Source organism: Rhinolophus hipposideros, assembly GCF_964194185.1.
Source record: "Rhinolophus hipposideros genome assembly, chromosome: 5".
Classification (NCBI taxonomy): Eukaryota; Metazoa; Chordata; class Mammalia; order Chiroptera; family Rhinolophidae; genus Rhinolophus; species Rhinolophus hipposideros.
In genome coordinates this window covers 2,328,770-2,356,592 of record NC_138051.1, presented here as the reverse complement: position 1 = coordinate 2,356,592, position 27,823 = coordinate 2,328,770, and the positions used below count along the sequence as shown (strand labels likewise).

General features: G+C 49.1%; 1 protein-coding gene across 1 annotated transcript; it reads left to right on the top strand.

Annotated features, from left to right (window-relative positions):
* The first annotated feature begins 3,688 nt into the window (after positions 1 to 3,688).
* SCAMP5 (secretory carrier membrane protein 5) lies at positions 3,689 to 27,772 on the top strand. The gene is made up of 7 exons (XM_081048012.1): positions 3,689 to 3,932; positions 18,970 to 19,023; positions 19,807 to 19,935; positions 22,919 to 23,075; positions 24,165 to 24,266; positions 24,728 to 24,845; positions 25,082 to 27,772. The coding sequence occupies exons 2-7, from the start codon at positions 19,017 to 19,019 to the stop codon at positions 25,274 to 25,276; spliced, it is 708 nt and encodes a 235-aa protein (XP_080904138.1). The 5' UTR covers positions 3,689 to 3,932; positions 18,970 to 19,016; the 3' UTR covers positions 25,277 to 27,772.
* Positions 27,773 to 27,823: the final 51 nt, after the last annotated feature.

Sequence of the window (27,823 nt, the reverse complement as noted above, 5' to 3'; positions counted from 1 at the left end):
GATTTTCTTCATATAGGGCTGGCCTATATGGTGTGACTCAGGCGGTTAGAGCTCCGTGCTCCTAACTCCGAAGGCTGCCAGTTGGATTCCCACATGGGCCACTGGGCTCTCAACCACAAGGTTGCCAGTTCGACTTCCACAAGGGATGGTGGGCTGTGCCCCCTGCAACTAGTAATGACAACTGGACCTGGAGCTGAGCTGCGCCCTCCACAACTAAGACTGAAAGGACAGCAACTTGACTTGGAAAAAAGTCCTGGAAGTACACACTGTTCCCAATAAAGTCCTGTTCCCCTTCCCCAATAAAATTTTTTTTAAAGAAACAATTATTTATATATTCAAGATACTAGCCTCTGATCAGATATATGATTGTAAATATTTTCTCCCATTCTGTAGGTTGCCTTGGGGAGAGAAGACAAACACAGGGAGTGGTCTGGTGGAGGGAGAGGTGTGCAGGTAGAGGCACTGTATGGAGAGGTCTAGAGTGAACTCTGAGCTGCAGGGGTGCCCACCGGGGTATTGAATGCACTGGATGAGCTGCTCTGACATTGCCGTGGCTCTGTAAGCAAGAATGTGTGTCCCCGTGTACTCAGTGCTGTGCAGCAGGTATACATACTGAGTATTAGGGACTTGCCATCTCACAAGGCCTGGAGCATGGAGTGGGATCGGGGCAGCAGGAGACTCTTTCTTAAGAAAGGAGACTTCATATTGCAAATTTCCACAGGTTACCTTGGAGGCAGCATGATGTGTCCTGAGAGCCAGACAATATTTAGGTTTAGATCTTGGTTGTAGTAAATGTTACTACATAGTGCTCCCTTAGCCATTCCTAATGGCTTCGTACTGCAAGCCCCTGGGTGGATTTTTCTGCCAGAGAGCTTTCTCTGCTCAGAAAGCACACAGGAAAGTCTGGAAGTGCTAGAAGCAGCCCTCAACCCTTAGTTTCCTCATTCCTTTGGTGGGACAACTGTGTTGCATTCGGCACTGTGTCCCAAAGGTCCCCAGTAAGGTCGAGCCCCCGTTGCTCACAGTGCTAACCTGCTCGTTATTGTACCCTGAATGAGTTTCTTTTCATTTCTTTGTTTCAACTTCCTCCAGTCCTCTTCTAGTGCTTCCTGCGATCATCTCTCAAATAGACCATTTGTATTTACATCTTTATCTCAGTGTCTGATTCCGGGAAAACCCAACCTAAAGACATTGCTGCTTCGTCTCTAAGATACATCCATTCTGTTTCTTTGGGAAGATCACTTTACCTTTCTGAACCTGACTTTCTTCATTTAAAAAATGGGGATAAAATCAGTTATTCATGGGACAGTCATGAGACTTAGCATCTCAGACATATTAAGGGTTCAGTAAATGCTAGTCCTCTTTTCTTTTCAGTTGTTTCCTGGCCTGTAACATAAATATTCTCCTAGAGCCCCTTGGGTGGACATGCCTCATTCAGCTGTAGCTAGCTAGGTAGGAAAAGACAAGCAGCCTGGAGCAGGCCCTGTGGATGCCTGGATTATTGCTCCCAGTTACTTGCTCCCTCCCTGCAGCAGGATTAAACCTTCCCCTGTCATGCCTTGCATCCTCTAGAGGGAGCATGTTTCCCTGTCACTCGTGCATTAGTCACGAGACCTGCTTCGGTAAACGGCCTGTGAGCTGACGTGACACGACATTTGAGAAGAAACTGGGAATGTGTTATTGCATGATCTGGCTCAGGCTCTTTCACTCTCACCCTCCACCATGAGAAAAATATGTCCCCAGCGCCTGGCCCACCGTATGAAATAACACTTATTAAACACGTATTAATAGTGTACCAGGCACTGTCCCATAGGTTACACATGTCTGCATGTGTTCATTCATTTCATCCTCACAGGAACGCTAAGACACAGGTCCTATTATCATTATTCTTATTTTACATATGTGGAAAACTAATGTTCAGTAAGGTTGAATACCTTGCTCAAGCTTACAGAGCTGGGAAAGGTAAGGCAGTCTGCCTTCTAGGCCCATATTCTTAACCACTGCATAGCAAATGCTTGTTGAATAAAAGCTTGTTTAAATGATTGTCACTGAAGCATTATTCCCTTCTATTCATCCAAACTCTGAAGGCGCAATACACTGGGACAAAGAAGGGCCTCTGACTTTGGACCTGGGCACTCTTCCTGCCTCAGTTGTTAGCCAAATAGGAGGTCCTTCTGCTTCTCCTGATTGGGTAAATGTCATCCGTGGTCATCAGATGGGAACACAAACATTACTCCTGTAGGATCCACATTAAGCATAAGATAGCTCCTGTAAATTCCATGTGGACCCCAGAAATCTCCCCTGTAGACTTCAATGCGGCCCTCAGACTCCTCTCCTGCAAGCTCATGTGAACTCTTCTATCTTCCCAATGTGCCTACTGTAGGAGCCATATTTGATAACTTCCTTGGGTTCTCATTCATTATCTCATAGGGTCCTCCCACAGCTCTGTGAATGGGCCAAAGCTCGCATTACAGCAGGGATAGAGAGCAGTGACCATGCGGCGGGGGGGGGGGGGGGGGTGCGGGGGGGGGGACCAGGGACAGGATCAGCCGCAGAACACTATTACCCCGCCGACTGGCTCTTCCCTCCTGATTGGCCTGGCTGCTAGATTATGCTTCCTGCTTAATTTTCCACAGCCCCTGAGGCCCCTCCCTTTTCTTTCCTCTCCCTCAGTTCTTGTCGGCCTTTCTTCATTCCTGCCCCCTTTCTATCCCAGATGTGGGAATGAGGCCCCACTCCCAGCAGGCTGGAGCCAGAACAATGGGCCCTTATTCTGGGCAAAGAATCCCTGCAGTGTCTCCTACTCACGGAGGCCCTCTTCCAGGCCCAGGATGGTGTGGGCAGAGGGCACCATGGAAGGCAGGAGCCACTGGCTGCCAGGACAGAGGGTGGCCTGGCTAGAGAGATCCCATAGGAGGTTTACACAGTAAACATCACTCACAATAAAAGCCTTTCTTTCACTCCAAGCCCCATCTCCCCAAGTGGTGTTTCTCAACCATCATTAGTTCTGGGTTTTTAAACATCTCCCCTGGTCTGTATACTTTTTAGGTGTTCATCTCTGCATATCAGTCTCTTTCATTCTTTTTTTTCTGTCTCTTTGTCTTTTTAAACTTCCTTCTATTCCTTTGTGTAGCTTGCCTGCCCCTATTTCTTATTTCTTTCTCACTTCATCATGTTCTCTGTCCTCCCTCTCTTCCTTCTCTCTTTCCATGTCTTTTTTCTCTTCAAATCTTGATCTCTCCATGTGTCTGTCTCTCGGTCTCCATATTTGTATGCCCGTATGTTCATGGCTCTCCTCTCTTGTCTTTCTACGTCTGTCTTTCCATGATCGTTGTATTTATGCCTCTCTACATCTCATCTCTGTCCCTTCATGTCTCGTCTGCGATCTTCCATTCTCCATCCCCTCTCTGTCACTTTGGGCCTGTGGATCTGAAGGACCTTCATCAATCACCGTGCTCTCCTGCTCACAAAGTTCTTTCTCACTCCTTCTATCTGGGAAATCCCAGAGGCCCATGGGACCGGCATGGGAGGTTATTCTCCCCAGCTTACAGATCTGCAAGCTGAGGCTCGGCTGCTGGCCAGTCTCCTTCCTCCACGTCGTCGCCATACTCTTGTCTTTGGGGTGCCGCCCTCCGCCACATCGGGCCGGGGCCGGAGCTAGCACCTCGGACAGCTCCTGCAAGGTGCGGGGCGGCCCGGCCTTCCTTCTCGCGAGCGCAGGAAGAACGGCCCTAGAGGTGGCGCGGGACTCTCGCGAGAGCGGCTGGTGCTGGCAGGGGTGGCGCTGGAGAGCCAGGAGCCGGCCCCGGGCGCGCGCGCTCCCCGCCCCCAGCCCCCGAGTGGCTCGCGGCTCGCGGCCGGTTCCGCGCCGCATAGCCGGGTGCAGCGCAGCGCAGCGCCGCGGCCTTTCGGCAGCCGAGCGACCGCAGCGGGTGAGTCCTGGGACTGAAAGCTCGACAAGGGCTTTGCAGGGAAGCTGGGCGCAGGGCGAGAGGCGGGTCACCCCCTCTCCAGCTTGGTACCCATTATGCTTCACTTTTGGATGCAGTGGGCAGGCGGAGCTGCTGGAGAGGTGGAGAGTCGAGGTGACCTTCCCTGTTTGGAGCAGGGAAAGAGCAGCCCGGTGCCTTCAGGCCCCCCAATCCCACCCCACGCCCATCCCCACCTCCCTCAGAGGGAACCAGTGTCTTGGGTGACGTCAGACCCCTGGATTCCGAAGCCTAGGCCTTGGGCCCTCCAGCCCCCCAGCCCCACCTGGCGTTCCCTGGTAATCGGCCTCCTCTTCCTAGAGATGGCGCACGCCGCCGGAGATGGGGGCGATTGGGCGCGGGGTAACTGGCCTCCTTTGGGTCCTTCTTAACAAGATGGGCCTGCGGGGGGACCCAGGTTGCTACTCTCCTCCCACGCCTCCCCTCTTGCTCCTCCCCGGGGCGGCTGAGCTTTGGACAGCGGGTCTGAGCCGCCTTAGGGTTTGGGGGATGGGTGCGCTGGCTTGAGCCTGGGGTCCACCCAGGCTTTGGGGTGGTGTGTTGGGACGCCGGATATAGCCCATTCCAGCGCTGGCAGGAGTCTGTCACGAGGATGGAGTTGAGGTGTTTGGGAACCTGTCCCTGTCCCTACCTCCGGTAGCTCCTGGTCTGGGGGTTGGGGAAGCCAAGTAGAGATTAAGAATTCCCCATCTCAGAGGGTTCCAACCAGTAATGCCCAGCTCCAAGGGATGGGGAGTTTAGGAAGGCCCAGGCGGACTTTCCCGCGGACACAAGACAGCCAACAAGAAAGGGAGGCGAGAGCCAGTGAATCAGAGACTTTCTGGAGGAGGTGACATTTGGATGGGAGGAGTAGTATGAGAATGCATTGCTGGGGAATGGTATGGCCAAAGGCATAGAGATGGGGATTAAGCACAGCTATTGGGGAGCCTGTCCTGTGAGTCCAGCCTGAGCCCATGGCGTGGAGGAGTCTGCAGAATTTTGCAGCCTATGCCTTACCGCTTCTGCCTCCAAGGGACAGGGTTCTGAAAGAGGGAGATGGTTCTTGCAGGGACATGACTGGTGGAGAGATTTTGTTTGGGGCTACACAAGTCTTCCTAGTTGCGATTTGACCTGGGTTTGGTGAGCCTGAAGGCAAAGTCTGCAGAGCTGAGAGAGGACTGTCTCTAGTGAATGATAGACCAGAGGGTCTTCTCAGGTTTCCCAAACCCATGGAGTCCCGGGAGGGGAGCTCTGGATAGGGCCTTGGGTTCTGTTGCTGTTTCTGTAATCCTTTCCCTGGCTGGCTGGCCACTTCTGAACAAGTTCATTCCCTTGTCTGGGCATCTCTACACCAGCACCTTTCTCTAGGGATGAAATAATCGGATAAAGTACTGACCTCCCTTGAGGAAGCTGCTTGTTCTAGTTCAGAGTGTCCCTCCTAGTTCTTCTCCCAGTTCCTTTTCCTTTCCTCCTCACTCCCTCTGCCTCCTGTCCCTGTCCCTGCCCCTCCCCGCAGCATTTCCTCTACAGGCTGGAGTCTCCGAAGGTTTCCTGGAGGAAGTATGGGACAGCAGGCTTGACAGAAGCTGTGGCTTAGTCCAATTGGAGGAGGGCATCAGTTGCTCCTCTCCCACCTCTTGGAAATATATCCAAGTCCTAAGCCAGAACATACATTGACAGTGCTCTGTGTCTTGCCCCGTGTTGGGTGCCTTCCGGAAGCCCCACCCATGAGAGAGTGAGAAAGAGATTGGATGAGAATGAGTGACGGCTTGGTGCCCAATAACTGGCTCAGAATTTAAACAGTGGGATGTACAGCAGGGATGTCTGGAAAGGCTTCCCAGGAGAGGTGGAATGTGAGACAATAGTAGGACTTACAGGAGTTGACAGGGCTCTGGTTTAGGGGTACTAGAAGCAGAGGGGTGGCTAGACATGATCGCATACGTGAAGCTGGGTTGTGTGGAAAGCAGGTCCGCCTGTAGTAGAGAAGCAAAGGGTAGCTGACGGGAGGTTTGTAGCTGATTGACACAAGACTTGACTGCTAGGCACTGGGTCAGGAGGGGCTACCAAAGGGTCATCATAGGACCGTGACAGCAATGCCAAGAGAGTGCTGCTTTCTGAGTGTGATCCATATCCCTGGGACTTCAGGTTTGGGGTGAGATATGGGGACCAGAGGTAAAGCAGGAGGGGTAAACTTCCATCTTAGATAGGCTCTGGGCAGGCAGGAAGAGAATGACCATTTCTATGCCATGGATGAGGTGCACATGCTGGGGAGAAGGGAGCCCTGGAACCAGCCCCAGGTCTCTGGCCTGATCTGAGGCCAGGTTGAGCCCCTTCTCTCTGCCAATAGCCTTGCTCTTTCCACTGTGGGAGCTTCTGTCCTTTCAGTAAGAAATGGAGTAAATTATAATCTGGTTTTTAAAAACAAAATACAGGTAGTATTTGCTATCTTATTGGTAACCAAGGATGTGCTCCCTTAGGTCTGCGCTGTTGGGGAGATATGTAGTACCTGCCTCCAACCCCCACCACCAACGTAATGAAAGACTCTCAAATGAGCAAATTGCTACTTCTTCTATTTTGAAGTCAAGAAATTTGGTTTGCAGAGGCCAGTCCTCTCTCTCTCTCTCTCTCTCTCTCTCTCTCTCTCTCTCTCTCTCTCTCTCACACACACACACACACACACACACACACACAGAGGCTAGCTCTGAAATAAGGGCAGAGTAGCCTGGAGTCTTCCATTCCCGGGACTGCAGCCGCCTGCAGCCCTCCCAAGCCTAACTTCTCTCTAGGCTAACCATGTACAAACGAAGCAGCCTTGCCCTGTGTTCTGGCCCTGAGCTCTGGCTTCTCCTACACTGAGTCATCCGTACTTTGCTACAATGACTTCTCTGTAACTCTGGGCACACCTTTGGGAGACAGCCAGGAACTAGGGTTAAAGGTCAGGCGGAGCCAGGATTAGCCACCTCTTTTGAGGCTCCTCCAATCCAGTTATTACCCACTTTCTCCCTGCCTCTCTTCTCTGTTTCCTTGGAGGACTTTAGTTCTGGATAACAGCGTCCCATTTCACATCTTGTTATCTCATGGGAGGTGATGTCTCCTTCAACCACCCTTTCTACCAGCCACACTGGAGGCTGCTCATTGTTGGCGTATGGCTGCCTCTGAAATCTTCAACTCCAGGATCCTCTGACCACAGTCCAACTTCTACTTTACCTGCTTGGGGACCTCACAGAGACCCCTAGTTCTCTGGCACCTTCATTTTCTCTGTACCATGAGCACTACACCTTCTGTGTCCTTCCTGGACCCCATGGCCCAGGATTTTAACCATTCTCTGGCCCATGTCCTCAGCTTACCCTGCAGCTTTGCCCGTGTGTCCCAACTGAGCAGCAGAAGCCCCAGTTCTGGATTGTGTGCTCAGAATGTAGAAAGCTTCCGGGGGCTCACCACATACGAGGGCAGTCTGGTTCTGCTTCCATGCGGGGTCTCTAGCCTCTGTCCCTCCATCACTTTCTAGAAACCCTTTTCCTCTTCCCCTCAGCTTCTCATTCCATTCCATGGGAGGAATATTCCAAACTGGACTAGTCTCCCAAAACCCTTTACTCACAGAAAGGGTGGTTGGCGGTTTGTGGGAGAAATGAAACCACACCCATATCTCCCCACTTCTTGATCCCTGTAGAAGGAGGTCTCCTAATCTAATGTGCCCACTCTGTGCTATGGATACCAGCCCTTCTGGCTCCTGAGGTACCAATATCTATCAGCTGTTTCCCCTCCTACGCTACCAGCCTCTAAATGTGCCCAAGTCTCCTATCTGGAAAAACCTTTCTGGCTCCACTATTTGCTGCCATTTAAAACTGGTGGCTTTGTCTTACTAAAAAAGTGATATATGACCATTGTAGAACTTTTAGAAAATAAAGATAAAAAGAAAGAAAACAGATAATTTATAATCTCACTATCAAGAGATGACTACTGTTCATCCTTTGGTGTATGGTGTTTTAGTGTAGTCACTGATATTGTGTGTGTGTTTGTATTAAAATTTCAGCCAAGTTTTTTAAAGACTAGTGTGCTAGAAGTTGTTCCTTCTTCGTCTCGCTTGGGTTTCCTCCTTTCTTGGCAGCCTGGCCTCTACCCCACACTCCCTGAGGCTGTGCCCTCCCAGTTGCCAAATCATCCATGACCATGGACATGGTTGACCCTGTTGACCAATCATTACAAAGATTGAGATAACAGATATTCATTGACCTGAAAAATTTTCATGAGATGTTAAATGGAAAAAAACCGGTTATAAAACAGCATGTATAAAATAATCTCTCATATTTGGGTGGCCGGTAGCTCAGCTGGTTAGAGCGTGGTGCTGATAACACCAAGGTAGCGGGTTCGACTGACAAAAATAACTCTCCAGATAAATCTACAAGAAAAAAATGGTTTATGGGGCGGGGGAGGAAAAAGAAACAAAAACCACCACTGCAGTGCGGGAATGCATACCTCCAACACAGGGCTCCAACTGCCCCCCCCACCCCCCATCCCCCACCCCCATCCCTCACCCCACCCCCCAGTGAAGAAAGAAAATGCGGCGGGTCCAAGATGGCTATTCTATTTATTAGCATCCCTCCCCCTGAAGTTACTACAAAGTGCAACAGGAGATAAGGGCTAGAGAGTCAACAGGGCCGGCTCCACCCGCATTCCTCCCAGCCCCACGGTTAAGCAGCCCTACATGGGCCACTGTGAGCTGCACCCTCCTTAAAAAAAAAAAAAAAAAAAAGCACAGACTTAAAAAAAAAATCTCATCTTTGTCATATATGCGGACATTTTAGAAAAACCCAAAACCAAAAACCTAAAGGTCAAACTGTTAAAGGGTTGGCCTCTGAGAAGGTGGATTTTCGAAGAACTTTTATTTTCTATTTTGTGCAATTTGATATTTTTTTAACTTGCAGATATTTTTATACATAGCTGAAAAGCAACATTTTCATTTTTTTAAAAAAACAACTTTGAGGCTATATTTTTTAAAAGAAGACTAGAATCCTTCAGTGGCTGGCTAGACAGGATAAGGCTCAAAGCCTGCGCGTGGCCTCAAGGCCGGGATGGCCCAGCCCCTCCCACCTTCCGTCCCTCCTTCCGATTTGAGCTTCGTCTTTGCTGCTTTCTGTTCCCTGGATAGACCATGCTGTTGCTCTCCTCGACTTGCACACCTGCTTTCCTGATTCTCTTTTCCCCTAGCCAGCTCTTACTTATCCTTCCGGATGCACCTCGCTGAAGCCCTGCCTCGTTCCTCCAGGACGGACCAGGCAAGCGTCCCCCCAGTTTTTTGTACTTGATCTCCCAAGCACTTCTCAGCCCGAGTTGTAATTGCTTGTTGACTTGCTGGGTCCTCTACTCTTACTTCCTCCCTCTCAACTCCAACCTGTCTCCGATATCATGGAGAAAATTGAAGCAAATCCACAGGACTCTGGCAGTCCTTTCTAAGACCCGGAGCTTTCTAAGTCCTTTCTAAGTCCCGACTGCTTGCATCGTGTTCTCCCTCTGTTAGGATCAGGCTTGTCGTACCTCCTTGCTTCTCCTCTCTTCAGGGCTTGCTCCATCGGTTACCCTCCGCCTGTTGTAATACAGCTCCAGCTTCTTTTCATGTTCAACAAACAGCCCTCAGCCATAGCCTCTCCTGGACCCCATACCCCACTGAGGTAGTGCCCTGCCTCTGTTCTCGTCTACCAGTAGGCACAGGCAGGCTTCTTCAAAGAGCTGGCTACACGTGCTCTCAGCTCACCTGTTCTAGGTCTAATTTGGCTGCTGTTCCCACCCCGCACCACCAGACTAACTCTCGCTGAGGTCACAGATGACTTGATGTTCCTGAGTATCATGAGTACTTCCAGCCCAGCCCTTTCATGCTGGCTTCTCAGTGGCATCTGTCACATTGTGCACTGTCTGCTCCTGGCTTTGGAAGTGCGCTCTCCTGGTTTTCTTCCTGCCTCATCGGCTGCTCCTCCCCCTTCTTTGCCAGCTCATTCTCTTCTGCCTGACTTTTTTTCTTCATTTATTTATTTTTGAACAGGTAGTACATTTACATGGTTCATAATTTTAAAAATTATGAGCCAAATTTCATCAATTCTAAGATGAACATTTTGACTTTTCTGAAAACGTTTTAATGTCTGTCTTAAAATTTGGAGCATCTTACAATTACAAGTTGGCAGTATTTTTACTTTCTTTTGGTGAATAAAATAATCTATCTTAAAATTGATGGTGTCTTGGATTAGATGATATAAAGACACATAGTAACAATTCTCCCATCTGCTCCACATCTATTGTTTCTCTGTCCCCCAGGGAGCCATAATCATTTTTTTCTTGGTATCCTAGTAGAGATTCTTTGTGTATATATTATCAAATACAAGTTCACATATATATATTTTGCCCCAATTATTTATTTTGAAAACTTTCAAAGCTACAGCATAGTTTAAAGAACATTGCAATGAACACCTGTACTTCACCTAGATTCAACGATTTTTAATACTTGATGACATTTGTATTATCTATTTATCTACCTATCTAATTTTTTTTGGCAGAACCATTTAAAAGTAAGTTGCGGACAAGACCCAGTACCTCCAAATTCTTCAATATGTATCTCCTAAGAAAAGATACTCTCCGACCTAACCACAACACCTAAGAAATTTCCCTTGAACAGTGATATCTACTATTCAGTCTATATTCAAATTTCTCCACTTGTCCTAAAAATGCCCTTTTTAGCTGTGATTTAAAAATCCAGGATTCACTAAAGTATCACTCCCTGCATTTGGTTGCATGTGTGTTAAAGTCTCCTTTAATTTAGATGAGTCCCCCTACCAATTTTTGTCTTTCATGACATTAACATGTGTTTTGGAGAATGTCCCACCATCTGGATTTGTCAGATTGTTTTTTCATAATTATTTTAAAATGAAATGGTTTGGCCACAATGCAACATGGATGATCTTGTGTCCTTCTCTGTGTGCCACGTCCGGGGGTATATAATGCCCTCCATCTCATTGTCAGAGATGCCACGTTTGGTCACTCGGTCTGCCAGGTATCTTATTATCAACGTGCTTTTCCTCTGTTGTGATTAATAAACAGTCTGGGAAGTAGCACTCAGACTGTGACTCTTCTCTTCTCCAGCCACCTTTCACCCAGCGGCTTAGCAGCCACTGACGATCCCTGACGGTACCAGTTCTTACGCAGGGGTTGCAAATGGTGATTTAAAAAAATTCTGTCATTCTTTCTATTATTAGAACTTTCTCTTTTCCCTCTCCTTTTTCTTTGTGTATCATTTTGGACTTCGTTTTCATTCAGTGTGTAATGATCCATGACTGACACTATTCATATTTTAACTTCTTATTTTGAGAACTTTCACACTAAAATTTAAGGACTGTTACAAGGTTCAGTCATACAGCTTCACCCAGATTTACCCATTGTTAACATTTGCCACATTTGCTTTGATTCTGTCTATGTCTCTCTCTCCATCATTTCTTGCTTTATGAACAATTTAAAGCCAGCTTCAGATACCATGATACTTTGACCCCTGAGCACTGGAGCACGTATTTCCTAAGAACTGGGACGTTCTCCTACATGATCTTGACACCGTTACCACAGCCTAGAAGCATAACATTGACACAATAAAATTGTCTGGTTAGAATCCATGTTAAAGTGTCCTTTGTTATCCAGTGATGTTCTTTGCAGGGTTACCCCCTGAAACAGGATCCAGTCAAGGTTTACACATGGGTTTTTGTTGCTATGAATCTTTAGTCTCCATTAGTTTAGAGAATCAGTTATCTCTTTAACTTTTTTTTTTTTTTTTTTTGTCTTTTGAACAATACAGGCCAGTTTAGGTTTTAGAATGCTACAAAGTTGGATTTGTCTGATTGTTTCTCATGATTAGGCTCCGGTTAAACCTTTTGGGGCAGGAATACCACAAAGCTGATGATGTACGCCTCTCGATGTATCACACTGGGAGGCAATACCGCCCTTTTGTCTTCATTATGAATGAGCTTAAGCTTGATCATTTAGTTAAGGTGGCACCTGCTAGCTTTCTCCACAATGAAAGTTCCTGTTTCCTTCTGTAAAGAAGTCATCTTTGGGCCGGTACTTTGACACTCTAACTCTCTTCCTCCCAACTGTCTTTCTTTTTTTTTTTGGTTGAGAGCCCACTGGCCCATGTGGGAATCGAACCGGCAGCCTTCGGAGTTAGGAGCACGGAGCTCTAACCGCCTGCGCCACCCGGCCGGCCCCCAACTGTCTTTCACCCAGTGAAAGGTTTAGTGTCTATTGATGATTCTTACCTGAATCGGGTATTTCCTTAGTGATTGCAAAATTGGGAGATTTTTCTAATTCTGTTACTTCTTCGTTTTTAGCTAGCATTCTTCTGCAAAAAAGAGTTTGTTTTTTTTATTTCTCCTTCTCTTTTTAAAAACAAGAGTGTCTGATGTCAGAGGAGAAGTAGATTGGGCGAAAGGGGTTATCACTTTTTGAGGGGTGTAAATGTCTAACTATTACACTGTTTTGTATACCTGAAACTAACAAAAAAAGAAAACAAAACTGTCGCTTCCCGGGCAACAAGGACAGTGAGGATGCTAGAAGGGGCGGTTTGGGTTAAGTTTTTAAGAAAGAAACAGAGACTTAATGTAGTTAAATCTCTCCGAAGGCCAGGGGTCTCTCAGTCTCAGAGGACTGGAGCCCAGAATAAAGCTGGCTGGAGGTTTTTATTGAGAGGTCTACAACTACAAGAAAGTAACATTGTTTCTTACACGGTCTGTGAGGCTCAGACTTCCTAACAGAAAAATGTTTATTCCAATCACCCATTGTCTGTAAACAGAGGAAGCACAAGGTCCCCTGATGTTTTTACTTAAAGTATGTACCTTTCCAGGGTCAAGTCTCTCACATTGTAACAACTCCGTTGAGATAAGTGGAGAGAATTGATCTTTGTTGTCCTCATGACTTCTCTCACAAACAGGTGCAAGGGGAAAGCCAGAGCCCACAACAGACTTTCTCAAGCTGGGGGAAGGGGAGGCAAGGCCCTTTCCCATACCTGTCCAAGGGGGAAGGGGAGGCAAGGCCCCTTCCCATACCTGTCCAAGGCAGCTCATTTGGGGTCCCCACTCGGTTCCGCCTGGCTTAGGTTGTATCTCCTGTGAGATATCTTACCCGTCTTTGGCTGCAAACCATCTTTTGGGGACCAGACAGAGAGACATAAGGTGTAACAAAAGGATGGAACAGAGTCCCAGAAAGGCACAATCTCACAAACTCTTCTTTCCTTAAGGAAAGACATGAAGGGACAGTTGGCTAGGCTGTTGTGCGACTACACAGAACAAAACAAAAAAACAACAAACGAAGAATGTCACTTTGGACTCCTGAATTATTTTTTAAAATTTAGTATATTATTTTATTGATATTATTACTTTTGATACTCTTAACTATTCTAAATTTGGCTGTTCAAACTGCTGTCCTTTTGACATGTCCCTGTTAGCTGAATACCTGCTTGGTTCTGGCATGACAAGACATTCTAGGCTAACCTTGTATTTCTTTGTCTTGTCTTGGGACCAGCCATATGTATAGAGGGTGCCAAAAAAATGCATACACATTTCAAGAAAGGAAAAACTATTAAAATTGTAATACTCAATATATACCGATAACAAAAGATGACTACAAGTCACGTCTGACTTCTGCAATTACAGGAGGGGCTCAAAGTGGTTACTGTCAGCGTCCAGACACTTCTGGTGATGGCGAACTACTGCTTGAGCAATGTTGACCAAAGTGTCCACTTGTATACATTTTTTTTGGCACCCCGGTATATATTTTTAAGTCATGAGTTCGTACTGATACCTCCAATTCAAATCTAACATCACAGGGCTCCACATTCCATACTCTGTCTTCATACTCTAACAGTGAGAACCCAGGTTCTCAACAACATTAACACATTTACTCATACGAGGTGTGACAATTAAGTTTGCGAACTCGCCACCGTGCGCTTACACTGGCAGCACTGTTCACACAGCTCGGTAAGGTGTCATAACCTTGGTACAAGAGTGTCTCACAGCTGTGCTCCTTTCGACGTGTGGCGGGGTCTTGCTGAGCGGTGTTCGTTATTGTTGCGTGTTGTGTGCCGTCGCGAGAATGTCTGAGCTTGAATAAGAGCAACGAACAAACATTAAATTTCTCGTTAAACTTGGCAAGAGTGGAAGTAATATCAGGGACATGTTAGTCCAAGTGTATGGGGATAATGCCATGAAGAAAACGGCAGTGTGCAAATGGATTAAATGTTTTTCTGAGGGGAGAGAACACGTCACTGATGAAGAGAGGTCAGGACGGTCAGTAATGAGCAGAACTGATGAAAACATTGCAAAAATTCATCGAATTGTGTGTCAAAATCGTCAGCTGACTGTGAGAAGCATAGCAGAGCAAGTAAACATCGATAGAGAAACAGTTAGGAAAATCCGAACTGAAAATCTTTGCATGAGAAAGATTCTTTGCATGCAAAAATGGTCCCAAGGGGGTGGCCGGTTAGCTCAGTTGATTAGAACGTGGTGCTAATAACAACCAAGGTTGCCGGTTCGATCCCCCCATGGACGACAGTGAGCTATGCCCTCCTTAAAAAAAAAAAAAAAAATCCTGAAGGAGTTCTTGCATCACGACAATGCACCAGCTCACACGGTGTCTGTGAGGGAGTTTTTAGCCAGTAAACAACTGCATTGGAACACCCTCCCTACTCACCTGATCTGGCCCCCAATGACTTCTTTCTTTACCCGAAGATAAAGGAAACATTGAAAGGAAGACATTTTAATGACATTCAGGACATCAAGGGTAATAGATGACAGCTCTGCTGGCCATTCCAGAAAAAGAGTTCCAAAATTGCTTTGAAGGGTGGACTAGGCACTGGAGTCGGTGCATAGCTTCCCAAGGGGAGGACTTCGAAAGTGACCGTAGTGATATTCAGCAATGAGGGATGTAGCACTTTTTCTAGGATGAGTTTGTGAACTTAATTGTCAGGCCTCATATGCTTTTCCAGCATCATGACAACATTCCAGTATCACCACATTAGTACCTATGGTAACAGTGAAACTGCTAATATATATTTTTCCAGTTATTTTTGTCCCTGAGATGTATCCCTCTAAGGGAACACAGGATGGTGACAAGTTACTTGGCCAGTTCTTCTTTCTGTGTGGTTGTGTTATCAATTTGCTCTGCAGTTAGCTTCATTTGTTTTTATTTCAATTTTAGGGTTTACTTTTCTTTCTGGTATAAGTTTTTGAATACGTAAGACATTATGTGTACAAAAGGGCGGAAAAAACTTTACCCAGAGAAGTCTCACAACTCACCCGAGTTCTTCCACCATATGGGTGACCGTTTCATTCGATTTTAGTTTACTCTTCCTGTGTCTCTTTTGCAAGAATAATCAAATTTACATACATGTTCTTATTTCCCCGTTTTTCTTACATAAAAGGTAGCGTACTCTTTATACTGGTCTGTACTTTGTTGTTTCACTGACAGTGTGTCCTGGCAATCGGTCTGTAGCAGTTCATACGCCTCATTCTCACTCTGTCTTACATCTGTGGAGGGCTCCAGTGAATGACGCACCATAGTCCATTCAAACAGTTGCATTTAGGTGGCTTTCCGCATTTTGCTCTTGCAAAATTTTGTCATTTTGAATAATGTAGATTTGTTGTTTCTTATTTGTGGGTAAATAAACAGAAGTAGGATTGTTGGGTCAAAAGGAAAATATGTTTTTATTCTCCACCCCCCTGCTTTTTTTTTAAAATATGAAAGGTAGCATATTATATAGACTGTTCTACATCTTGAATTTTTTCAATGACTAGTAATTGTGGAGATCTTTCCATATCAGTGGTTTGTTAAGTAGCTGCAGAGCAGTCTGTTGTATGACGGTATCGTTTATTTAATCAGTCCCCTATTGATGGACATGTAGATTGTTTTTAATCATTAATCTCTTGGTGTTACAATTTTTATTTTATTATTATTATTATTAAAAATTTTTTTTGGGGGGGAATACTGGGGAACAGTGTGTTTCTCCAGGGCCCATCAGCTCCAAGTCATTGCTCTTCAATCTAGTTGTGGAGGGCGCAGCTCAGCTCCAAGTCCACTTGCCGTTTTCAGTCTTTAGTTGCAGAGGAGAAGCCCACCATCCCATGTGGGAATTGAACCGGCAACCTTGTTGCTGAGAGCTCGCGCTCTAACCAACTGAGCCATCTGGACGCCCCTCCAGAAGCTCAGTGGCAGCTCATTGTCTTCAATCTAGTTGTGGAGGGCGCAGCTCCCTGGCCCAGGTGGGAATGGAACCACCAGCCCTGTTGTTCAGAGCTCCTGCTCTAACCAACTGAACTATCCAGCTGCCCCAAACAATGCTACAATTAATGCAACTGTGTAAGGGTATCATTTCATGTGGGTCTCTATCATGCCTGCCTTTTTTCCTTTTGTGGCAGATGTTTTGGGTTTTTATCTCTGTATTTGATTTCATGTCATAAAGGGGCTGCAAAACATTGTAACTGCCCAAACTTTTAACTGAATTCAGAGGAATTTGACTGCAACTCTAGGAAACTTTGTTTTTCTTTTTTAAAAGCAAACTTTTAATTGAAGTATAGCAAATAGGAAAGTGCATAAATTGTAATTGTATGCTTGATGACTTTTCAGAAAGCTACCACCTCTGTGTGACCAGCACCCAGATTCAAGAATAGACCACATCAGCTTGCCCTCCCTCAAGAGTAGTACTATCCTGACTTCTAACACCATAGATTTGTTTTGACTCTTTTTATTATTTTATTAGTTTCAGGTGTACAAAACAACATAATGATTAGACATTTACACCCCTCACAAAGAGATAACCATTCCCATCTACTACCCCTCTGAAACTGTACATAGATTTACAATACCATTGACTGTATTCCCTGTGCTGTACTTTACACCCCGTGAGTTCACATACACACACACACACACACACACACACACACACGCATCTGATAATTAAGTGCGCGAACTCATCCTAGAAAAAGTGCTACATACCTTATTGCTGAATATCACCATGGTCACCTTCGAAGTCCTCCCCTTGGAAGGTATGCACTGACGCCAGCACCTAGTCCACCCTTCAAAGCAGTTTTGGAACTCTTTTTCTGGAATGGCCAGCAGAGCTGTCGTCATATTACCCTTGATGTCCTGAATGTCATCAAAATATCTTCCTTTCTATATTTCCTTTAGCTTTGGGTAAAGAAAGAAGTCATTGGGGCCAGGTCAGGTGAGTAGGGAGGGTGTTCCAATACAGTTATTTGTTTACTGGCTGAAAACTCCCTCACAGACAGTGCTGTGAGCTGGTGCTTTGTCGTGATGCAAGAGCCATGAATTGTTGGTGAAAAGTTCAGGTCGTCTAACTTTCATGCAGCCTTTTCAGCACTTCCAGATAGTAAACTTGGTTAACTGTTTGTCCAGTTTGTGCAAATTCATAATGAACAATCCCTCTGATATCAAAAAAGATTAACAACATCATTGCAACAAGTTTGCGAACTTAATTGTCAGACCACATATATATACAATTATATGTTTCATATATATACATATATATTTAATTATAGTTCACAGTCAATATTATTTTATATTAGTTTCTGGTGTGGTGTAGTCTCACAGTGCAGTGGTTGGGCATTTAGAGAACCTGTGAAGGGATCCCCCGCTAAGTGTAGCACTCATTGACATCTTACATAATCTTGACAACATTATCGACTATATTCCCCATACTGCACTTCACGGTGTGACTGTTTTGTAACCACCAATGTGCACTTCCTCATCCCTTCACCTTTCTCACCCATCCCCCCACCCCCCTCACTTCGAGCAACCATCAGTTTGTTCTCTGAATTGTTTTGCTTGTTTTTAAACTTTACAAAAATCTCCACCCAACTTTTGACTGTTGCCTTGCCCTAGCGCTTGGTTGGAGACCATTTCTGATTGTGACTGTTACCTAGTGTCGCCACCAGAGTTACTTTTCCAGCGAGATGATCACTCATTTGCTTCCTTGACCTTTGCTCACCTACATACATCTCAGTGCAGGCCCCCTGCACCTCCCAGCCCAATGTCCCCAGTGCCTGCCGGCAGCCCTGGCTGGGGTCTCAGCACTGGGGACTTGCACCTTCTTCTCTTCCCAGGGACCTGTGCCTCTTCTCAGGGTGCCTCCTGTAAAGGGGAGCTCCGTTCACCCCCCCAGTGTTTAAGCTGGCAGGGCGTCTCCTTGGTTGCCTCCCGCCCCCCACTCCCCAAGTCTACCTCAGGCCCCTTCACATTTGCTCCTAAGGCCTCAGGCAGCCCTCCCTGCCCATTTCCCCTCTCCAGGCTCACTCCTGCTGCTTCCTTATTTGCACTCTGCTTAGCCACAGTGGCTTTATTTCTCCTTAAAAGTGTGAGTTTCCTTCCTCATCAGGGTCTCTGTGAGCTTTCCTGTCTGCCCAGAAGGCCGCCCGACCCTGGGCAACTCCTCTGTGTTTTCCAGGTCTCCCCTTACTGCTTACACTAAATTTCTGTGACTCCCCAAACCAGGTTAGATCACCTTGATCTATGCTGTATGTTTTCGTAACAGCCGTCTTTGCCTTTTACATTATTTACTGCAGAGGTTGTTGGCTCTTTAGTGCAGAGGGCAGGGACCAACCATCTCTTACTCATGTTGTCAGTGAACAAATGGCTGGAGACAGGCAGGACGGAGGCCTGTGACTGAGGCTGGGCTCTGCCTTGTTCAGGGTCAAGGACTTGAATTTCCTCTTAGAAGTCTCTGAGCCCTGCAGGCCTTCTCTGTCACTTGCCTTTCCCTGCATGGGGTCCCTTCTCAAGTTCCTTCCTTACCCCGATAGGATTTTCTGTGGATAGTGAGGTGGGAGCTGCCTTCGTGGTGGGGTTCATCTCATGGTGGGAACATGAGCAGGGTCTGCTGCAGGGAACCCCCAGCCCAGCTGGGGCCTGGCTCGGCCCGGCCACGGTCCTCATCCTTCTCTGGCTTTTTTTTTCCTTCCAGTTCAGGACAAAGAAGTGTGGGCAGGCTGCTGGCTGGCTGGTGCCATCATGGCAGGTAAGGAGAGGGCGGGCCACATGGGTAGGACATGCAGGTGAGCACAGGGTGGGTGGCCCTTTTCCAGTCCCCTTACTCCCTCTAGTATTAGAGGGCAGGTTCTTTCTGTTGTCTTCTCCCCAGGTTTTCCCTGGTCCCCCACTGAGGCTTGTCTGTCTGACGCCGTCAGCGTGACACCTTCTAGCCCTCTGGCAGACCTGAACCTGGGCCAGGGACCCAGCATCCTGATATGGTGCTTGTACTGGCAGCCTGACTAATATACGGCCTGGATGGCTCAGTCCCTATCCCCCTGTCACCACTGCCCTCTCCATTGCTCTGAGACCTTCTCCAGTTCTGAGTTGTCTGGTTTCCGAAGGTTCAGGTACAGAATGCCAGAGCTGGAGGGACTGTTAGGGCCTATCTAGCTCTCTCCTCATCCCACTGGATAAATGGAGGTCTGGAGGGGGGTGGTGACTTGCCCCAGAGCAGAATATTGGAGTGGAGGCTGGAACCCCCATTTCCAAACCCTTCCATCCTGCTTCCTCTGCCTGGAGCTGGCTCCCTGCTGAGGAGGGTGCTATAGCCCTGATGGGCAGCACTTATTGTTGTTTTTCTGAGAGACAGTGACACTGCCTCAGAGCCTGTGGTTACCGTGGGAACCTCACGCAGACTCAAGAACGCAGGGATGGCTCGGTGGGGATAGCAGGGGCCCACGAGGCAGCCCGGGCCAGGGAAAGGATGACACTGGATTGTCGGGGAAGGGGACCATTCCAGATGACGCCATGAGATGTGCTTCACCCACAGAGAAAGTGAACAACTTCCCACCGCTGCCCAGATTCATCCCGCTGAAGCCCTGCTTCTACCAAGACTTTGAGGCAGATATCCCCCCCCAGCATCTCAGCATGGCAAAGCGCCTCTACTACCTCTGGATGTGTGAGTGCTTTGGGAGGGGGGCCGGCCTGGGCTGTGGAGACTGGGGCAGGCTGCTGGCTGTGGGCACCAGGGAGCGGCCTGCAGCCCCACCTGCAGCACCTGCATGGGCCACCTGACTCCAGCGAGGCCTGTTTCCCTCAGCCCCCCATCTAGGCCTCTCCTGCTGCCACCCCCTTCTCCCGTTCACAGGGCATCTGGTAGGGGTCTCTGTCGGCAGCGTAATTCCACTTTTCTTGCCCCCCCTTACCTTCCTATTGGAGTAGTTTTCCAGGGAACCTATGGTGGCTGCCAGGACCTCAGAATTCTGGACTTGGAGAAGAGTCCTTCCCTCAAAGCCTCATTTTCCTTGCTTTCTCTGGAAAATGGCTCAAACGAAAGATCATTCAGCTGGGAGTTGGGAGATAGGAGATCAAGCTGGGTTGGTTGCTCCCCTTCCCAAGCAGTAGGCTCCTCATTTGTAGACAGAGGGTATTGACTCGGTGATCACTGTGGTTCCATGTAGCTCTGTGTTGTGTGGCTGGTGATTCTAAGAGGCTAGAGTTCGAACATGCTAAGATTTTGAGGTCAGGAGTTTAAAGGCCCTCGTTTCTGATGGTTGGTGGCAAGTTGGTGGGGAAGGCATCATGTTAGGGGGATGGGATGTGGCTGTGCCCAGGCTGGTCCAACGTACCTTTCAGGCATGTGCAGGGAGGGTAGGCTGGTGGTCCCACACTGGGTACCAGCCCACAGAACCCCAGACACCTGCAGGGTGACCACAGCCACGATGCTGCGTGTGACATTGCTTTGAGCTGGGCCTGCACTTGGCTGCTTTCCTGGGAGATGATCGTTGGGCCAGGAAGGTGGTAAAGAATTCTCTCAGCAGCAGGTGTTATATGGAATTCTGCAAGAGTATGGGGACAGATAGACTCAGTTTCAAGTCCTGGCTTGACCTTTGGGTGACCAGGGGGCCATCTTTCCCCTTATAACATGAGAGAAGGAAGGCATGGGGCAGGTGTAGGTAGGTCTGTAGATGTTGGGAAGAGAATGAGTAGGTGGTCTCTGATGGCTTCTACTTTTTTTCCATCAAATATGTAGAAATGGTGATGGGATCTTTGAGGAGACTGGGATTCACATGAGAGCATATTTGTGGACAGAGGGTGGGGACACTGTCCAAAGAAACACGAGCCCTGATCTTTCTAGGCCGTGCGTAGGGTCCATTTGAGATTGGCTGCCATGCGTTTACAGTGCTACTGGGCTTCTCTGGGGGGTCAGGGCTCCTTTTCCCCAGCAACATCCAGTTCAGGTCCAGATGGGGGTTGTGTTCGAGGGTGAATGTGACCAGAAGGCAGCACAGTGGAGGGAATAAGAAAATGGGTATAGTGAAGTATGGAATCTAAGCTGGATAAAGAGAGAAGGAGGGATAGAAAAAAGTTGATGGCTAGAGAGAGAGTGGCTAAGTCAATGTCTGTTCATTCCAAAGAGACAGTGAAATAATTGCAGCAAAGGCACCAGACCAGCTGAGCTGGAGAGAGGTGGGAATGGGAGGTGCGAAACAGTATAAAAACAGATTTATGTCTGGTCTATGTAAAGAGCAAATAAAATCAGTCAGAACACCAAGGTTCCAGGAAACATGGGGGCAGTAAACAGGGATGGAGGAAATGCAGATGAAACACACAGGAAGAAATGCTCACCCTCTTTATGAGGGGTCTGGGATGGGTGTACCTGCACAGGTGACTGTTGTCAGGACAGACTTGGGGAGCACTCCACCTGACCTGGGCTCCGGGAACGCTGCCCCTGAGAGGATCTCATTCAGGAGCTGGATTTAAGAGCTATAAATATCTTTCTTTCTAAGTCCTCTTTAGGCACCTGCCAGATGCTTTGTTCCCAAAGAAATGTATGTAGCACCTTGAGACGCTTAAAGGTTCTCTTCAGAAGCCAGGACCATAGATGCCGGGCTGTGTAAGGCTCAGATTGACCCCCCTTCCTCTGTTTATTCAGCAGGTCTCTGTGGAGCCTTAACAGGACTCAGCCTAATGTTTGAGGCAGGGCCCACCCTGATTTCAGAAGACCTGGGTGTGTTAGTGCAGCACCAGCTGAGGAGTCTCTGAGGTCCCTGCTGGCTGTGCTCTGATACCATGATCCTAAGGCTCAGTTAGATTATGTGGACACAGAGGCGGGGGAGCCTGGGTCCTGCTCTTGGGGAGCTTCTGCTCTGATTGATGGGCTAGGATTTGGACTTGGTGAGCCGTGGGAGCAGCCAACGTCTGCAGGAGGTCAGAGGGTTGGGAGATGAATAAGGCTGCAGTAGTGAAGGAAGCCTTCTTGGAGGAGATGGAATGATAGCTGTCTAAAAAATGCATTGGATAGAGACGGAGATCCCAGCCACCATTGTCTGCCCCATTTAAGTGCAGGCAGATGGTACAATGGCCTGAAGAGATGTTTCCCCGAGACCTTTTCCATTGTCCTGTTTGTACCCTTACCTGGCACGAGAAGGTGAAGGTGGGTGGCCCGTGCCTCGGCCTTGATGAGCCTCGGCCTTGATGAGCCTCGGCCTTGATGATTGCAGTGGGTCTGGGAGGGCCAGGCTCTGAGGCCGTTCTTACCAGGAGACAAGCATTTCTACTCCTGTGAGGTGGTGGGGCCTTCAGCCGGGCTTGCTGGGCTGAAGCTCTGGCTTCCTGTTCTGGAGGCTGTTCGTTCTCTAGATTTCTCAGGTCCCCTGGAATGGGTGTGGGGAGGCGGTTGGTCTGAGCTCCGAACTTTCTTTCTTACAGTCTGTACTCCCTGTGTGTGTGTGTTCACTGATGTGGATTGTATGGGTATAAATGTGGTTTGTATCTGTGTTTGTGTGTGTCTACATCTCTCTGTGCTTTCATTGGTGGCATGTGTGTGATTGCGGGTCTGTGTGGAGTTATGGGTGTGTGTCTCCATGTCTCTGCGTGGACCTGGTGTCTGTGTACGTGCTGCTGTCTGTCTGTGTGTGCATGTGCTCCTGGGTCTGCAGTGAACAGCGTCACGCTGGCCGTGAACCTTGTGGGCTGTCTCGCGTGGCTGATCGGAGGCGGGGGAGCCACCAACTTTGGCCTCGCCTTTCTCTGGCTCATCCTCTTCACACCCTGCTCCTACGTCTGCTGGTTTCGGCCCATTTACAAGGCCTTCAAGTAAGTGTTTGGTGCTGACGCTGGCTCCTAACCTGCCTCTTTGCTCATTCCCCCTGTCTGTCTACATATTTTCTCACCTTTTTTTCCCCCCTGCCATCTCCCAAACTCACTTCCCCTCATTCACCCTCAGCTCAGACTGCCAGGTAGGATGTGGGCTCCCTGGGAGCGCTACGCTGGGGTGAGAGAGCTGGGAGTCAGAGCCTTTCCTTTTAGTTCCTTCCTTCCTCACTCTACCCTCTTGGGTGGAGCAACAGGTCTGTTTTGGTTCTGTCTTCCCCAGGCAGCTGCATGTTAAATTTTGCCAGTGGGGCCCCCTGTCTTCGTGGAGCTGTCCTTGTACCCATGGGACTAGTTGGTTTGGTGCCAAGTGGACCGTCTATCCATATACCAGTGGAACCAGCCACCCATATACCACTGATACTATTTATGTGCTGATGAGGTCGGCCAACTCTGTGCTAAAGGGACCCCCATCCGGGTGTCGGTGCCAATGGGTGTCTATTTTGTATCAAATGGGATTTTCAGTCTTTTGCCGGTTGGACTAGCACCCATGTACCAACAAGGATATCTGTCTCAGTGCCAGTGGAGTATCCAGAGTGCCTCAGACGTCTTTGCCAATCAGACCATCCGCCTATGTGCCAATTAGGCTACTTTCCTGGTGCCAATAGGGTGTGCATTCTAGTGCCAATGGGACTTTCTATCGCTAAGCTTATGGGACCATCCACCATGTACCAGTGGACCTAGCTGTCTTGGTGCCCGTGGAATTGCTCATCCCCTTGACAGCGGGCTGTTTATTCCTGCCACAATGGGCCCATCTATTTCTGTGCCAGTGGGGCCAAACACCCATGTATCAGTGGGTGCTCCATTCATGAGGGGATATCTCCCTATGTAATGTTGCACACACAGGCCTAACGCCTGGTGTCCTGCAAAGGTCTATGGGGCAGTGCTGCCCCATTTTGGCCTCTCAGTTAAGGCCTTTGAATGTCTTCTGTCCTTTGTGTACTCACTTCACCTTGGAAGGGCGTGGGGGCCTTGCAGGCAGGAACCACTGGCTCTTTGCTCCGGTGACAGGAGCCCTCTCCTCTGTTGCAGGACTGACAGCTCCTTTAGCTTCATGGCGTTCTTCTTCACCTTCATGGCTCAGCTGGTCATCAGCATCATCCAGGCTGTGGGCATCCCAGGCTGGGGCATCTGGTAAGAGACCGAGGTATCTGGGGCTGGCCCAGGGCTGGCACGGGTGGCATCTTGGGTGTGCCCTTCGCTTACCTCTGTGTGCCAAGCTGCCCAGCCTGTGGGGAAACGGTGAATTATTGGAAGTGTGAGAGGATTCAGACTGGTGTAGTGGGCACAGGCATAGCAGCAGAGGGGAAGGAGAACCTTGCCGTGGTTTTGAGGGCCGAGGGGTGTCAGGCATTGTGGGGCAAGCCAAGGGAAGGAAACCTTGTGTCTGAGGAGCTTGCCTCCTGAGCCATGGGGAGGGTGCTCCCTGAACCACGGACACGGGCTCTTTGCGATTAGTAAGGTGGTCCCTTTACATCTAGCGACACGGCCCCTCCCTGTGACAATGAGGTGGTGCCTTGCTCTAGTGTCTAGCGGGTGGCTCCCAGGTAGCCCTCACCATGCTAGGCAGTCTCACAGTCGGCCTCTTCCTGCAGCGGCTGGATCGCCACCATCTCCTTCTTCGGGACGAACATTGGCTCCGCAGTGGTAATGCTCATTCCTACCATCATGTTCACGGTCATGGCTGTCTTTTCCTTCATCGCCCTCAGCATGGTATGTGGTCACCTCAAGGGTGAGAAGTTGGCTTTGGGAAGAGACTGTGGTCTGTGGCAACCCCTCTTCCAAATGACAGGAGGACCCCGAAGTCTTCCCAGGGGTCCCTGATGCACTGAGCACGGGTGGGAGGCAGGCCTGGCCTTTACAGCGAGTTGTCTGTGGCTCGCCTGTCTTTCCTGGACGGCCTGCCTCTTCCTTTTGATTAACGCTTTCTTGTGCTCCTACTCCCACAGGTTCATAAATTCTACCGGGGCAGTGGGGGGAGTTTCAGCAAAGCTCAGGAGGAGTGGACCACGGGGGCGTGGAGGAACCCGCATGTGCAGCAAGCAGCCCAGAATGCAGCCATGGGGGCGGCCCAGGGGGCCGTGAATCAGCCGCAGACTCAGTACTCTGCCACCCCCAGCTATGCATACTCCAACGAGATGTGAGCCAGCCAAGCCTGCCGTGAGGCGGGGCTGCGGGCTGTTGGGGCTGGGGCTCAAGCCACACCATCTGTGGTGGTGACCAAGCAGGGTTCCCCCTTCCCTTTTCTCTTCCTCCACTTTGTATAAAGAATCAGAGTTATATATATATATATATATATGTATGTATGTATGTATATGTCTACCCCCCCCACCCTCTTGGATTCTGCTCTGAGCATTTGGAAAGCTGCGGGCTACATGTGGAGCTGTCCCATGAGGCGGTAGCTGTGTCCATGTCCCCTTGTGAAATAGTGTGACGTGGAGGTCTCTGTTGTTGTGGTGCTAGATGTCTGTTTAGAACTAAACCAGCCCCCTCCCTCCCCCAGGCCACCCCCTCTGACTTTGCCCAAGGACCCTTCATGGGGCAGGGGGAGACATAGCAGAGAGAGCCTGGCCCCCTCCCCAGGGTTATGACCTGAAGCTGTTTCACTTTTGGTCTTACTGGGAAGCAACAGTATTTAGCACTTATGGGGGTGGTGGGTGGGCGGGTGAGGACAGGCAGGGGCCTTCTCTTCCTCCTTCTGATCTGGTATCCTCCCCCTCAACCTCTTCTTCCTCTCGTCCCTTTTTGCTGTCACATTCCCTGTGGTCTCTTCTCTTGCCCAGGGTCTCTCTCTTCCCCATATGGCTTTTCTGCCTTCCCCAAGGCTGAATGAATTTGTATCTGCTCCTGAGACTGAGCCGTTTCCCAGATCAAGGAAGCAGACGGGAGCTGAGCTTTAGCCCTGATGTGGGAGGGCACGCAGATGCAGACGCCCCCAGGGCACCTGACTCCTAAGGAATGGCAATGCAGGCTCATCTCCCTGACTCTAAGAGCTTGGCCTGTAGGGGCAGGCTCCTCTTTGCCCTGTTTCCCCTCCTTCTCTTCCTAGTGCCCCCCTCAAGCCCCCCTGCTTGTGTCCCTCCCCAAACCCCCAGCTGCTATGGCCTGATTCTCCTGTCCTACCTCCATCACATGCCAGAAGGCATCGTCCATCTACCAGGGCAGATTCCACTGCCTTCCTTGAAGAGCTGGGTGGTATCCAGGCAATTTCCATGCAAAGGTGCAGCTGGAGCAGAGGACATGTAAATCATTATTGGTACCTGTGTGAGGTCTGGCTGGTTCAAGCCCACTGGGAGGTCGGTCTGAGTGACCGACCATTGGCTTCCTGGCAGTAGTAGTTGTTCTGTGTGGGTCTGGTGGAAGGGACAGGCTCAGAGTGCTGGGCCTGGATGGAAGATCAGAGGAGAAGGCAGGCAGAACCCAGTGAGAGGGGAGCATGCCTCCCCCATGCCAGCTAGCTCTTTGTCACAGGGCAGTTCTGGGCACTTGAACTCAGGGCCCAAGAAGAGGCAGAGGCCCAATCCTATCTGCAGGCACAATGGCTGGAGTGGGCTTTCGGGTTAGGTGCGGTGGGAAGGAAGGCTCTCTGGTTTTTGTTTTTTAAAAAAATCAAGATAACTTGTTTCCTTCTGCCGATTGGCTTTAGTTCTTGGCCCTTCTTCAACCTGACCGAATCCCTTTCCCTTCCAGGACAGTGACTTCAGGCCAGTAGGTTTGTTCTGTTCCAAGCCTTGTGAGAATGTTGCTGGTAAAGCCCCGGCTCTTTGAGGCTGGGAGGGGGGTGTCGCACTCAAGGAGCAGCTGCCTACTTCCTACCCTCCCTTTTCTTACCTGGGTGTTTGGCCTGAAAAACCAAATCCTGCTTGGCCATTGTGGGCTGGCTCCAGCTTGGAACCCAGCTTGGTCAAGCTCCAAATACTTTATTTTCCTATAAGGGGAGCCGGGGCCTCTGGGAAGTTCTCTTCCTAATGGTCCCATTGGCTTGAGTCAGACTGATTGGCTCTCTCCTCTACCACTTTCTCTCTGGAAAGCATTTGTCATAGCCCCTAGTACCTGAAAAGAGACCCTTGGGCTAGCCTCCTGCTCCCTTGTCCTCTCTCCCCTCCCTTCCCCCACGTCCCGCCGCCCGCTCCCCCAGACCTCTGGCTCCTTTTCTCTTAGTCTCTGGTAGCTCCAGGCCTGGGGTCCAGCTGCCAGCCCAGGATCCATGACCTGTTGGTTGCCACCTCCAGTCGATTTCCTGCCCTACCTGCCTTTCTTCTTTCCTGGCTCAGACCTGAAGCTGCCCTTCGGGAGGCCTGCTACTTGTGTGTGGCCCAGCTTGTGCAGGCCCTGAGATGCTATGTCTCCAGGCAACCATACACTTTCCTGGGGAGGGAACCAATATGAGAAGTGGCGGCTGGGCACAGATTCATCTTTGCTGGATGGTCTTGGGTGGAGGGAAACCCAGGTCAATTCTGGGAATCCTCAGGTCTGCAGCCAACCAGTGAGCCACGTTTGTATTCTGCGGGTGCCCACTGCTCCTCCTTGTTTCTAGAAGACAGACTATTCTCCATCTGGCAGTTGACCTGCCTGAGCCAGTGTGTCTGTCTATGGTAACTGAGTGAACCATAATAAAGGGGAACATTTGGCCATATGTATTCTGCTGTGCCACGTGTCTTCATCTGGGTCTGTGTGGATGGAGCCTCACG

Coding starts and splice junctions, on each gene's coding strand:
- SCAMP5 (XM_081048012.1), top strand. Junction 24,267..24,727: donor ATCCCAGGCTGGGGCATCTG/GTAAGAGACCGA, acceptor CTCTTCCTGCAG/CGGCTGGATCGCCACCATCT. Junction 24,846..25,081: donor CCTTCATCGCCCTCAGCATG/GTATGTGGTCAC, acceptor CTACTCCCACAG/GTTCATAAATTCTACCGGGG.